General features: G+C 46.0%; 1 protein-coding gene across 1 annotated transcript; it reads left to right on the forward strand.

The window, feature by feature from the left end:
• The first annotated feature begins 11,155 nt into the window (after positions 1–11,155).
• On the forward strand, positions 11,156–13,034 carry RRS1 (regulator of ribosome synthesis 1). Its single transcript, XM_086965815.1, has one exon. The coding sequence runs from the start codon at positions 11,189–11,191 to the stop codon at positions 12,299–12,301; it is 1,113 nt and encodes a 370-aa protein (XP_086821941.1). The 5' UTR covers positions 11,156–11,188; the 3' UTR covers positions 12,302–13,034.
• The last annotated feature ends 980 nt before the right edge of the window (positions 13,035–14,014 follow it).

Raw genomic sequence — 14,014 nt, forward strand, 5'->3', positions numbered from 1 at the left:
AACAGAGATTCGCATCCTGAAATGATGGGCCGTCCTGGTGGATTTTGTTCGTCCTTGTGCAATTTGGGTAGCACGTAGAACACGGGCGTTCTAGGGTTTTTATTTTGTAGGAATGCTAACTCCTTTGGTCCTAAAAATCCTTCATCGAAACCTTTTTGGATGATGTCAAATAATTGATTCTTTAGTTCATGTGTGGGGTCCTTTCCAATGCGTCTGTAGCAGTTCAGGTCATTGAGCTGACGATGTGCTTCCGATTTGTACTTGTTAATGTCCCATAGGACCACAGCTCCGCCCTTATCGGCTTGTTTGACCACTATGGTGTTATCATTTTTCATTGATACTAATGCATCTTTCTCTGCTTTGGAAAGGTTAAACTTCACAAATGGTTTCTTTTTTTCAATTGACGAAATACCAGATAGCACGGTGGTTTCGAATGTTGAGACTTCCTTTTATCGATAAAGCAGCAAAAGAGTTTTTTTTCTTCTTTGCTGCCTGGACTGATAGGTGCGTTAGCGCCAGCTCATTGTCCATAGTCGATGACTGTGACCTAAAACCGGTCTGATAGAAGGGGATGATACTTTTATCTTTAGCCCAGGTCTCCAGATCCTTCAATAGGAGGTGGGCATGGGCCTTGGCTTTGAGATTGAACAGGGCAATGAGCCTATAATTTAAAGGCTTTAGGATGTAAATTGAATATTACTAGGTATGTGAAAGTTAGTGACCTTCCTTAATCACTCCTGTTCTGCCCTTCATACCCATTTCGTCTGTCGTTTGTCACTCTGACACCTTTCTCCCAATATCTTTCTGAAAGATATTCATATTTCACATGTCATCTACTTATTCTTGGCCACTGTCATTTCACTCTCTCTTTCTGTGTGTACTTTCTTGCATCACCCCATCACTGCATTTTCTCATTCTTTTTTCAGTTTCCAGAGTAGGGTGCTGTAAGTATTTTGAATGAGGTGTACCTTCTTCACACAAAACTGTAATTACAATAGACATTTGTGACAAATGCTCTGTGCGCCCAGCAGAGGGGCTGCAGTAAGGTTGAACACGAGGATAAAAAACTTTTTTCCCCAGCACATAGCTGCCAATGTTTCAGTTTGCATATGTGTGACATTTCCATGTTTGCACTGTGATTAAGCATCACAGTTCAGAGCCTTACGGCTGACAATAAAGTGAGCAACATCAGAGAGCCACACTTTTAAACATAAACACTCCTCCTGAAAAGATTAAAAGACAGTGGAATTTTAAACTAGTAAGGAATAAAATCGATAGCTGAAATTTAAACTAGTAATGAATAAAATCAGGACCCTTATATAAAAGTCAGGGAAAATATGGTTTTGCACTCTGTGCTTTGTGGAACCAAATATTTGTTATTGGGTAGTGTGTAAAATGTTTAATTTTGCAAACAGGGAAAGACAACCCAGAATGAGAAAAAGGATGTTTTTTAAAACACATTGAGCGATCTCTCTATAATATTCAGAGTGGCTGAATCCCAGTGAAAATGATGGGTGCTTTGTTTATTTAACTGCCACAGTGCTGGGAGAGCTTCAGCAAGATGGATATCTGATGTGCTCTGTGGACCAGGCCTTTCTTACTGCTGCCACTGTCTCACTCAGCGAGCTGAGACACAGTGCTTGCAGTGACCTGGCCATCTTTAGCAGCAGGTCTGGTAGGTGTGGCATGTGGTCTACTATCAGCATGTTTAGCCAAGGCCAGTCAAGCCTGGAGGGTCACATGTGACTCTTATATAAAGCACCCAGTTACAACTGCATTTGAGGAATGGAAGTGCATACCATTCACCAGGGAGCGCATCTCTGCAGTTCAACAACTGAGGTTGTGTTGGGGGAGTATTCCCATTCCTGCACCACTCTTTCCTCGGGCACCAGATTCTTAATTGAGGCACAGCAGCAAGTTGCATGGTGCACAAGTGGGTACACTCTCACCTTTACCCAATCAATTCAATTTTCAATAACAGTTTTATTCGATTTAGAAATTCAAAATCATAAAAGCACACATGTTAAAAACAGTTATTACAAAATGGTACGTATAATAAAACATTTCCAGGTCAAGGAAGTTAATTTTACCAATAAAAAGTGTTTCTCATCAAGTAATTTATGATCAACTCATTGTGTTACGAAACTTTACTACAAGTATTAAAAAAACAGTTCAGTGCATGGATAACATGGTCTTCTTCCAGCCGTAGCAGTTTGTTAAAGGCTAGCTTACAGGTTCAGATCCCCCATGTCCTAAGAATAGGTAGTAAGTACGCCCTGCGTGGTGCCTGGTAACATTTACAGAATAGCACGCAATGGATGTTTGATTGATACGATTTATCATCGCACGGGCATACGAGATTTGACATGGACCAGTTATTACAGTGGGGAAATGTGACCAGTCGAAAGAAAAAACCTGACCTGAAGCGCGTAAGCAACATGCGGGCATAGGGGCTACTCACTAATATTAGGTATTTTTGATGCCCTTCATGGGAGGTAATTTGCTGGTACCTAATGGTGGAGTGTTTTTCTTTTTCTACATTCCACCTAGATAACACAAGGTGCTCCAGGGCCATCTTTTTGAGCAAACTTCTTGGTACCTTCTCCATGGCGCTTTGGTTTACAAAAAATTCCGGATGGCCTATCTCCTTGAACATGTTACACACATAATGTAACCATTTGATTTTGGGGGCCCCGTCTAGCAGAAGGCAGTCAGTTATTAAATCCCTGTTTAATGAAGTTTCTGGGGTAACCCAGACCTTATGAAAGTTGAAAGTTGAAAGTTGAAAATATTTATAAAGTGCACTGTGACCAAGCGGCTTCCTGGCGCTGGAAGATAGACAGTGGTGGGTGAGAGGGGAGACCGGGAGATTACTGGGCGGCAAAGCCTAGGGCAAACAAATAAGTTTTGAGTGCCTTACGGAAGTGCAGGTACTCGGTCATGGACCTGATGGTGAGCGGAAGACTGTTCCAGAAGCGGGGGGCAAAGATGGAAATCTGGTGCCACCTACTCTGGTCTTACGGAAACGGGGAATGGTGAGGAGAGACTGATTAGAGGAGCGGAGGTCATGGCAAGGGGAGTAATGGGTAATCATGGAGTTAATGAAGATAGGCGCCGTACGGGCGCGGGCCATGAAAACTATGCATCCCATCTTGAAGAGAGTTCGCTGTAAGATGGGTAGCCAGTGAAGAGATTTAAGTAACAGAGTAGTGTGGTGGTACCTAGGCAGCCGATGGATAAGGCGAGCAGCCTGGTTTTGAATGGTCTGAAGGCATCGTAACTCGTAGGCAGGAATGCCCACGTACAGGCAGTTCCCGTAGTCCAGGCGAGAGAGGATCATAGCTAGGACACTGATTTTTAGAGTGTCGGAAGAGAAGGACCTGGAGATTTTTTGAATAACCCTAAGAGATAGAAAACAGGAGGAGACGATGGAGCTGACCTGGGGGCGCATGGAGAGGTCCTGGCTGATTTTAATTCCTAAGGTTTTTACTGAGGCAAAGGGAACCGAGGAGGGACCGAGAGTGGGGGGCCAGAATGCAGAAGTCCAGGGGCTGGTGGAACCGCCTGTCAGGACAACCTCCGTTTTTTCCAGGTTAAGCTTGAGGTGGTTTTTGGTTCATCCAGTCAGAAATAAAAATGAGAGTGGTCTGAAATTTGAAGAAGGAGTCTGAGGGAGAGGAAAGATGAAAGACAAGCTGAAGGTCGTCAGCGTAGTTATACACAGAGTCCTCCATGTTGAGTAGAGAAATAATAAGGGGATAGATATATAAGTTGAAAAGAAGGGGGGATAGGGAAGAACCTTGGGGAACCCCACAGGACACCGGGCGGGAGGGGGCAGAGAAACCGGAAAGACGGACAGCTTGTGTCCGGCCTTGGAGGAATGAGGCGAGCCAAGAGAAGGCGGTGCCCTGGATGCCCGCTGCCCTGACACGGCCGAGAAGGATGGAATGGTCGACCGAGTCAAAAGCAGCGGACAGATCAAGAAGCACCAAGGCTTGCGGAGAGTTGGAATCCGCCTTACTCTTTAGCTCGTCGAGGACCGACAGAACCACAGATTCGGTCGAGTGAACCGGGCGAAAGCCTGCTGGATGAGAGGCCAAGAGATGGTTCTCCTCGATGTAGGCCGACATGCAGGAGGTGATGTGGCTCACTAGGATCTTAGCTAGATAAGGGAGAAGGGAAATGGGCCTGAAGTTGACCGGGAGAGAGGGGTGAGAGCCAGGTTTTTTTTAAATGGGAATGACTATGGCCGATTTAAAGGAAAGCGGGACCGTGCCCTGAGAAATAGATGCATTAAGAAGGGATAAGGGAGGGTCGGGACAGCCAGAGATTAACTCCCTTAAGATGCGAGCCGGGCCGCAGTCTGCGGGGGACCCTGACTTGACCTTCCCAAGCAGGGTAAGGAAGGATTCCTTAGAGATAGTTGGGAAGTGGGTCAAGGAAGAGGAAAGAGGGGGAAGGGAAGGGGGGGAGGGGAGAAGATGATGCCAAAGAAGTATCGGGGAAATCCTTATTAAATCTATTATGTGAGAAAGGCCTGCTTCTATATGCAACATGTATGAGGATGTAGTTTTAGGTACCCCCAGTAAGTAGGCAAGAAACTGGTTTTCGCAACTTTGTATCGCCTGTGCGTGTTCGGTGCTCCATAGACCGGCACCGTAGATGGCAGTTGAAACGCACTTAGCTTTGTAAATGTAAATTAGATCTTTAGTTGGCTTCCCCCCTAGTTTAGTAGAAAAGTTTCTCAAGGCGCCTATGGAGCGCAAAAATGCTAGTTTCCTAGTGTTAACCGCTGATTGCCAAGAGCTCTGCCTATCGAAATTCACCCCTAAGTAAGAGAATGTGTCTGTAATTTCAATTCTCTTATCTTCGAGGAAAATTGGGCAGGGGGCCCTTTTTCTGCCTTTCCCACAAACCATTGTAAAAGTTTTAGATATATTTATTCTTAAGCCACGGAGCTTCATATAGGTATTACATTTGTCTACAGTCCTCTGTAACCCAAGTCTAGTCCGTGACAATAATGCTGCGTCGTCGGCGTATAATAGTAGTAGGATAGGAGTTCCTTTGATGGTGGGGTAATCGTGCTGAAAATCCCTAAGGTACTGTCCAATTGAATTAATATATGAGGTGAATAACAGGGGTGCCAAAATGCACCCCTGCCTTACACCCCTTTCAATGGGGAATTTGTCTCAATACTCCCCCCTGGGGCCATACCTAACCCTTGCACCTGCATCTCTGTAGAGTTCCTTAATATATAGTAAAATTTGACTGTCGAGCCCCATGTCACTAAGTGTTAACCATAGGAACTCGTGATCGACACAGTCAAAAGCAGAACTTAAATCTATAAAAGAAATAAAAAGTTTTCCGCTCTTTGCCTGAGTGTATTTTGAAATAAGGAGGGCCAGGTTTAAACATTGTTCCGTTGTCCCCTTTCCTGGGCTAAAACCATACTGCAAATTGGAAATAATTTGTTTTTCCTCCCCCCAAGTTTGTATCCTATTTAAAATGATTCGACCTGCCACCTTTGCCAATGCATCCAACAGTGAGATTGGCTGATAGCAGGTCGGATCATTCCTATTTCCCTTTTTGTAGATGGGTATAACTATTGCGTCAGACCAGCTCGGTATAAAACCTTGTTGGTTCGCTTTATTTAAGACATTAGTTATCATTGAGGCCCATAAGTCTATCTCAGCCTTATATGTATCTATTGGCCCACCATCCGGGCCCGGTGCCTTACCCGATGAACTATCTTTAATATCTTTGATAACTTCCTGACAGCTAAAGATTATGGCTAATGGGAAGGAGGTAAAGTGTTTGCCTACCAAGGGGTTATTTTCCTCATCGGTGGAAAAGATGCTGTTGTCCACGGAAGTCAATCTGCCATACAGGTGTTTAAAATGAGCTACCCATAGGTCACCTGTAATTGCCATATCAATGGGGTCAGCCTCTTTAGTTTACAGGAAGGGGTCGTTAACCACCTTCCAAAGGCCGTATTGTCTCTTTTAGTCGATGCTTCTTTCAAGGCTGCCCATACCTTAATCATTAAAGTAGCTTTTCTCATTTTTATTGTATTTTTATAGGATTTTCTGGCTGTACGAATTAAGTCTGGGTTTTTTGGAGTTGTGTGCAATGCCTTTTTAAGGAGTGTTAGTGCTTTAGTGCACTTACTATCAAACCACCTATGGGGTTTTAAGGCCTCCTTCTGATGTTTTCTTGTCAGAAGAGATTTTACTGTGGCAAATATCTTAGAAAAGGAATTCAATACTCTCTCTGGGGCCTCTTCCTCTGTTAGACAGATCATTATGTCTTTGATGTTAGAAGCGACTAATTTTTCTAAAAAGCCTGAAGGGTCCACTTTTTCCCATTTAATTGTATAGCCATTTTTTTAGGCTAATCTTATCTCTGGGGTGTATAATATATTGACCGCAGCCCTACGTGTAAATTTTTTGACTTTAATGCTAAAGACTATGGGGTAATGGTCAGAATGGGGGGCCTGACCCATTTCCCAAGTAGCCACTAGCCCAGCATGGGATGCAGATATTAGTGTAAAGTCAATTGTAGTATGACACCCCCTCCCATTGAAGGTGGGTTGAAATGGTATGCTCGGTCTACAAGTCTCATTTATGAAACATAAATTAAAATAAAAGAGAATGTTATTAAAAGTAGTACCGAGTTTCGTGTGGTTAAAATGGGTAGGGCAGTCTTCCCCATAATCCGATAGGCCGCACAAACCCATCGAGACATGTGGACAGATCGTGCAATTGAAGTCTCCTACCCAGAACATGACATTATCTCCTACCAGGTGGTCATGTAGGGAGATTAAAGTTGAGAGAAGCTTATTTAGTATGGCCTCTCTCATGTCAGGCAGTATAATATTGTAAAAATTTAGTATAATTGCATTATGCGAAGGGCCCAATCTTAACCTCAGTATCTGGTAAAACTCGGTGGCCATGAACTTATTAACTTCGATGCCCCCGGTGATGGATACAAATGTACACAGACCCCGTTATTACAGCCTTGTGCGGTTTGTACAGCTGGGGTATGAAAAGTTTGGTAACCACAAATGTGGTGTGCCTCCAGGGACCACGTTTCCTGAAGGCAAAAACCATTATGCCCGATAACAACGTCAAGCCAATGTTGGTTAGACACTTTGTCGGCTAAACCAGCCACGTTCCAAGAGAGGAAGCTAAAGGTAAAATCTATTTTTTTAAGAGTTTCAGTTAATGGAACTTGCTTTCCTTACATTTCCTTTAATGTATATGATCGTTGAAGTTCATCCACATTATGCTGCCGCAAGGGTAAATCATCTATAGCTGTCAGACTAACCAGTTGATCGTCATAGTTTGACAATTTCCCAGCAGGGGCAGTTGGAACCATAATCTCTCCTACCACTAGGTCAGATCTAAGCCTCCACACTGATTAGAGTTTATTAACTTTGGCCGGCTTGATGTTTCCGAATTATATACCATGATGCTTCCCTCTTGTCAATCCAAGTCATTTAAATCCGAGAGAGCGTCATATCGGTTTGCTAGGGGAAGTGACCAGTGTGGTGAGTTGAAACCTTGCTGAGTGGTCACACTCCGATGTGTTAATGGCCCTTCTACATTCCCGAAAACCGGGTAAGTGGGAAACCGTTGAGTCTCCTTCGGTGGATAAGAGGGGAAGGAGTTATGTTTATGATACATAGGAACACCACGCTGACCGCGGGGGACAATCAGTGCCTCAGGATAAAAGTAAGTTAGGGTTCGGGGCACTATACTACTACATCCCTGATTCTGATACCAATCAGCGATGTGCGGGACCACCCTTCGGTCTCTAAAATTAATGATGCTTATATTCCCAGCGATGTCTTTGGGTCTAGATCCTACCCACGCTAATCTTCTAACAAATACTATATCTCCATCTATATGAGAGGGCAATGGCCTATTTTGTCTGAGCCAATATATAGCTTTATTTTTTAGCTCAGAGTAGCCTTCCTTTTTTCCTTCAGTAAGTTCTGGGACGCCTGTTAGGACTATGACATATGGAACCGCATCTGGTGGCAGATCAATTTGGCATCCTTTGATTTTTGTGGGTTTAACTAGAGGTTGGGGCTTCTCTATGTCGGCGGCCTTAGTGTCTGGTGAGTGATTCTTGATGGATGGGTGTTAAGTGGGGGGCTGACTGATTCTCTGGACCCCGTCGAGGTAGTGTGTGTACCTGCTTTCTCGGATTTCCCACTAGGGTTATTCAAACCAGGTCGCATATCTTTGCAAGACCTTTCGTTCCCAGTAGTCTTGTTGAAACCAGATGGGGTAACCTTTGTGATAGCCTTATTTGTTAATTGGGGTCCACTGATTTTGGAATTGACAATAATGGCTACCAATACCTTTAAAAGTTGTGAGTTTAGGGTGGTTTCTACCACTAGGGTATTCAATTGGTCACCCAATCTTTTTACCCTCTCTAGGACTGGGAGAAGTAGGGATCTGACTAGATGTTCTATGTCATTCACAATCGAATGAGATTCAAAAGATTGGTGTTTAGACGAGTTTTGAGTTTCCTGGGGTTTTAGCTTAACCTTTGTTGGTGGCAAATGTTTCTGTCGTAGTTCTTTAGGGAGATCGGAAGGGGAGTTTGAGTCTAGTCTGGGTACTTTAGTTAGTCTACCCCAGTGAAAGTTTCCCCCCTCTTCCTTTTCGTTGGTGTTAATTGTCTAGGTGGTTTTTGTGGGGTTATACTCTTTTTATTCACAGGGGTCGGATTAGGGAGCTGCAGCAAGGAAGGCTCCGCTGGGGAGAAATCCAAGGAGAGGTCCAAATTAGATAGGTCCTGATTGGAACTCCTTAGTGGGACTTGAGATAAAGGTGGAGAGTTGTCCTGGAAGAGCAAGGGAATACCAGTATCCGTAAGTGGAAGAATCCCATTCGCTCTGAGAGCTGTGTAAGGGAGGTGAGGGTATCAGTCTTAGTGGGCCTAATGACGAACGCTTGTTTTGTTGTAGTTCAAAGGACAGGCGTGACTCAACAACAGAAATTTCATGGTCCAAGTTCAATACCACCTTTGATAAAAAAGCGTCCAAGGTGCCTCTTACCTTCCCCCCCAGGTGCATTTTCCACTGTTTCCGAGCTTTGGAGTCATTGTCAGGTTTCCAGGAATTTCGAGGGTTAAAGAATAAAGAGGGGGGGGGCCAGCCCGGCCTCGACCGTCCTGGGACGGCCTCAGACGGCCCGCGCTTCACCCGCGCGCGTCCCGCGAGCGCGGGATGGCCACCAGCAAAAAAATAGGGAAAGATGTAGAAGGGGGTGGGAAGAGGGCCAGCTGCAGCGATCATCGCCGCTCAGCACGCTGGTCCTCGCAGCCCCGCCGTCAGCCTTTGGATCTTCAGGTGCAAGGTTGAGCACTCGTCCGGTTCCCCGATGTGGAGACAGCACTCCCTTGGCAATGAAAGCACGAGCAGCTCCCGCGGAGCGGGGGCCGCGAGAGGTGGGTAGGGGTCAAAAAGGAAGCTCCGCCAAGATTAAACGTTCAGGGCTTCTGCAGTACTCCCTCGACTGCGTTTAGACAGAAGGCATCCCCTTTACCCAATCACTGTTGAAGGAGGCTCCAAGGAGATGAATCTAAGAAACACAATACCAGCAAGAGTGAGAAGCGCATCCCCCTGTAAATCATCCAAGAGATAATTGCTAAAGACCCAGCAAGCTGACTCATCAGAGAGAATTGTGCATGCCTTTGGGTAGAGTGCAAACTTACTAAATGAGGCATCGCTGAAACTTCTGATTGAATGACGATTTTGGGGGCTTGCGGTGATGCGCAAAAAGGGATAGAATGCATTATACTAACGCGAGATGCATGAGACTTTGCAGGGCTGCCAGCAACAGACGAAATTAGAAACTCTTACTGACTTCCATGAAAGTAAATTAAACAAGCCCGGGCCGATTTCCACACCAACAAGACAACTCTCTTTGACCCGTGCCTTGCGAATAATAGCTGCATGGGGAAGCACAGAAGGTGCACTGGCTGCTGTGTTTATGTAACCCCACAGAGCTTCAGCATCTTGTTGGTGATACAGGAGCTATTATTATAATACATTTCAATATTTTAGAACAGGAAACTGGGAGATTTTGAAAAAATTTGGGGAAAGTATTTTCACTCTTTACTTCTATTGAAGCAGATGTATTTTTTGGCAGGAGACAGTTAAATTAAGGCAATTTTTGGCATAAAAAATTGTGAATCTCTGATTAGTGTCCCATGGCATGTTTGAATTATGCATATATATGCCAAAAGACCTGATTCCGGCAGGAGCGAGACTCCTGTTTTTTAAGCCAAAAATTGATTCTTTTTAGATGTCTCCTGCTTGAAATTGCCTCTGCTTCAATATATGTTACTGGGGGGAAATAAATTTGCCTGATTCTTTTTAGTTTTTTAGCTCCCTATTTCTTCCTCTATAATGTTGGCATGTATGTGTGCATGATATTAGGCTTTTAGTGTGGTGATGCAGACACTGCACTAAAATGTGTTAGTCTAATCCCTGTTGCCTGGTACCTGGCAGGATAGTGTGTATTATGATCAAGCCTTTTGGATCAGGAATGCATTCTGTTCGTTTAAAGCAGCAAGGAAAGAAGGCAGGGGGATGTTAAGGACTTTGGTTGCATTCAATTGGATACTGTGTACCACATTTCTTGTGGGTCTTTTCTCATTATCCATGAGTATTGAAGTTTTTTATCAGCTTTGGTCTGGGTCTGCTGATTTAAAACAATTGACAGAAACCAGCATAATCACCGCCTACCTCTCTTTATTAAAATTAAAATTTGCAGAAATTAAAACGAGCAATTTCTACCTTTTAGAGTCCCATGGAAAACTTACTGTCATAATTATTTCAGACATTTATTATGTCGCATTTTCCATCAAGCTTAGAAAACATTTTTTATATTTAGTGGACAAAGAGAAGTACAACAAAAAAGTTAATGTTGCCTCCTTTGCTGGTGCGGCACCTCTCCTAAGAAAATATAGTGAGCTGCACTGCAGCTGTGCTAGAGACATGGCTCCCATATTTGCATCCCTTTAGTTCTGGTGCTTTCGTCAATCGTCAAGCGCGGTCTAGTTCTCAGCTAGGAAGCTTCGGTGCCCCGGAAGTGACGTTCTGTGAAACGGCCTGGTGACTGTCTATCCCTGCGCCTCTGGCTGTTTCACACGTGTATCCGTGACAGCCATGGCGACGCAGACCGTCGAGGCGCTGCTAGCCCGAGCCGAGCTCGAGGAAGCCGACAAGCTGCGCCAGATCACGGTGCACAAGGAACTGGAGCTGCAGCTGGACCTGGGCAACCTGCTGGCCTGCGATCCCAACCCGCCCGACACCCAGGGCCGCCGCGGAGGGAGCGGCGCCCAGCTGGAGGAGAAGCTGCGGGCTCTGGCCAGAGACAACACACAGCTGCTGGTCAACGCGCTCTGGGCTCTGCCAGCCGAGAGGCTGCCGGGCGGCGAGGCGGTGCTGGTGGCCCGGCTGCCGGAGCCATCCATGCGACTGCCCCGCGAGAAGCCCCCGCCCAAGCCTCGCGCCCCCACCCGCTGGGAGCAGTTCGCCAAGCTGAAAGGCATCCAGAAGCGCAAGAAGACCAACCTGGTGTGGGACGAGGCCCGCGGCGAGTGGCGGCGCCGCTGGGGCTACCAGCGCGCGGGCGACGACACCAAGGACTGGCTCATCGAGGTCCCCGAGGGCTCCGCCGACCCGGAGCGCGACCTCTTCGGCGAGCGGCGAAAGGCCAAGCGGGAGATGGTGGCCAAGAACGAACTGAACCGCTTGAGGAATATCGCCCGCGCCCAGCGGGGCGGCGACGGCTGGGTACCCGGTCCAGGCGGCCTGGCGCCCGTTCAAGGAGGCACCCCTTCACGGGACCATCTCGGTCGTGCTATGCAGGTCGCCCGCTCCTCCACCGCCTCAGTCGGCCGCTTCCAAGAGCGCCTACCGCGGGAGAAGGAGACGCAGCGCGGCAGCGGCAAGAAGCGACACTTCGAACCGCTGATCGGGGACCTGGGGGCGGAGAGGAGCCGACAGCTCGAGCTGCTGGGCCTGATGCATAGCAAGAAGCCGAAGCTGGACGTCACCCGCGCGGCTCACAAGCAGATGCGGGAGGAGGACAGCGAAGCGGCGGCGTTTCGGAGGAGGCAGCCCAAAAAGGCTGGTCGCAGCAGCAAGGGCCCGGGGGGCAAAGGGAGAGGCAAGGGGAGCAAGACTCCCGTGGGCAAGAGGAAGACGACAGGTGGTAAAGGAAAGATACCCGGGGGTAAAGGAAAGAGCCCAGGAGGAAAACGGAATAGGAAATAAAAACACATCATTTGCTCTTGTGACTTTTACTGTCCAGTGGCCTTGTCGAATTTCGCAGTGGGCCAAAGGGGCTTATGTTGATGGCAAATCGTCCCAGCCACGTGCTATGGAACGTACATATTGTCGCAACGCTTTTGTGCCTTTAGAAAACATGCTGCCTCACCTTAGACATTGCAGAGCTGGCTAGCTGCTTTTCTTTGACAGAACTGAGTTTCCAGATTCAGTGGCCCAGCTACCTTATTAGAATGAATGCCTAATCTATTCCGTGTGGGATTTGTTAACTGATTGAACCTCATAACACCAGGGCAGTAGAGTATAATTGAAAACAGTACTGAATAACCGTGTGAGCAGGATTTCCTGTTTTGTGGCGCATGCCCCCTGGTAAGAAGGTCGCGCTACAAATAAAGATTTTCCCTTCCTGGGCATTCTGGTTGCTTTAGTTATGATTTCTGAAAACCATTTCCTCCCTTTGCTTTAAATCTGACTGACTTCTTCTGTGGCGCTGACTGTCATTATCTCTGCCGTATCTATCCTATTGTAAATACAAGGGTGTACCCAAGGATAGCAGGAACTTTGGGTTAATATTATATGAATTAAGGCTTGCTTTTGACTCCAATACCTTGAAAGACAAAGCTTAAGCCCTGATGAAGTCCACATGTAGTGGATGAAACGTGTTGGCTGTTCTGGGCAATTTCTATGAAAAATAAATATTACCTTGTATGTCGTATAAAAATAATTTACTAACTTTTTGTGGAATTTTGATTGTGCGGTGTACTTCATATTTAACTGTTGAACTTCTCTGATTCTTTGAGGTCACACCTCGGAAAAGGGTGTAGTGGATGTGCATGTAATGCTGTTTTTGTACAATAAATATTTGGACTTATTTGGGGGGATAAGGCAGGAGGTGTGACTGTTGCACTGGCTCGCTGTTTCATTGTTTTGCATTTAGTGGCATAGAGTGCAGTGGTGCAGAGTCGGTTGCATAGAGAGCAGTGGTTTTTGAGTAAAGTAATGTAGGGTGCTGTGGTTTAGAGTAGAGTTGCATAGAGAATAGTGGCTAAGCCTAGAGTACATTGTGCAGAGTGAAGTAGTGTGGCGTAGACCGCAGTAGTGCAGAGAGAGTGTAGTGGCGCACAGTGCAGTGGTTACAGGGTGGAGTGCCCTGGACTGATGTGTGCTGGATAGTAGAGTACACTGCAGAGTGGTGTAGAATAGAGAGTTGCACCAGACGCCAGCAGTGCTAAAGCTGGCCATGGTAGTAGTCTGTTGATGTTTCAGTGGCACATGTTCACCTATTTCATTGTTGACAACATGCATCCATCAAATAGCATGAACACTATGTTTTGACAGGACGTTTAAGGCTATAGTGTAAATAATGTAGTGGGTTTCTGGGCTCCTGTTTTGTATTTTTCAGGCAAGTAGTGGCCTGTGTTGTCGTTTTTTTGTGGCAGGGTGCTACTGTATAGGTTGCACATACTGAGGCTATTACTCATTAAGTGTAGTTGTGTAGGCTACACTTTTTGCCTTGGCAATGTATGTTATATTATTAACCCTTTCGCTGCTATGTCTTTTTTCCTTTAGTGCTCAGCCTTTTTTTGGGATAGTGGGAGCTTAGGCCTCCATAACTTATTTCCAACGTAGGCTACCCACGTCACATTTGCGTCATCACCGCCCCCCCAACACATCTTGGGATTCTAAAGTTACCCAGGATTT

This window comes from Lissotriton vulgaris, chromosome 4_1 (assembly GCF_964263255.1).
Source record: "Lissotriton vulgaris chromosome 4_1, aLisVul1.2, whole genome shotgun sequence".
Lineage (NCBI taxonomy): Eukaryota > Metazoa > Chordata > Amphibia > Caudata > Salamandridae > Lissotriton > Lissotriton vulgaris.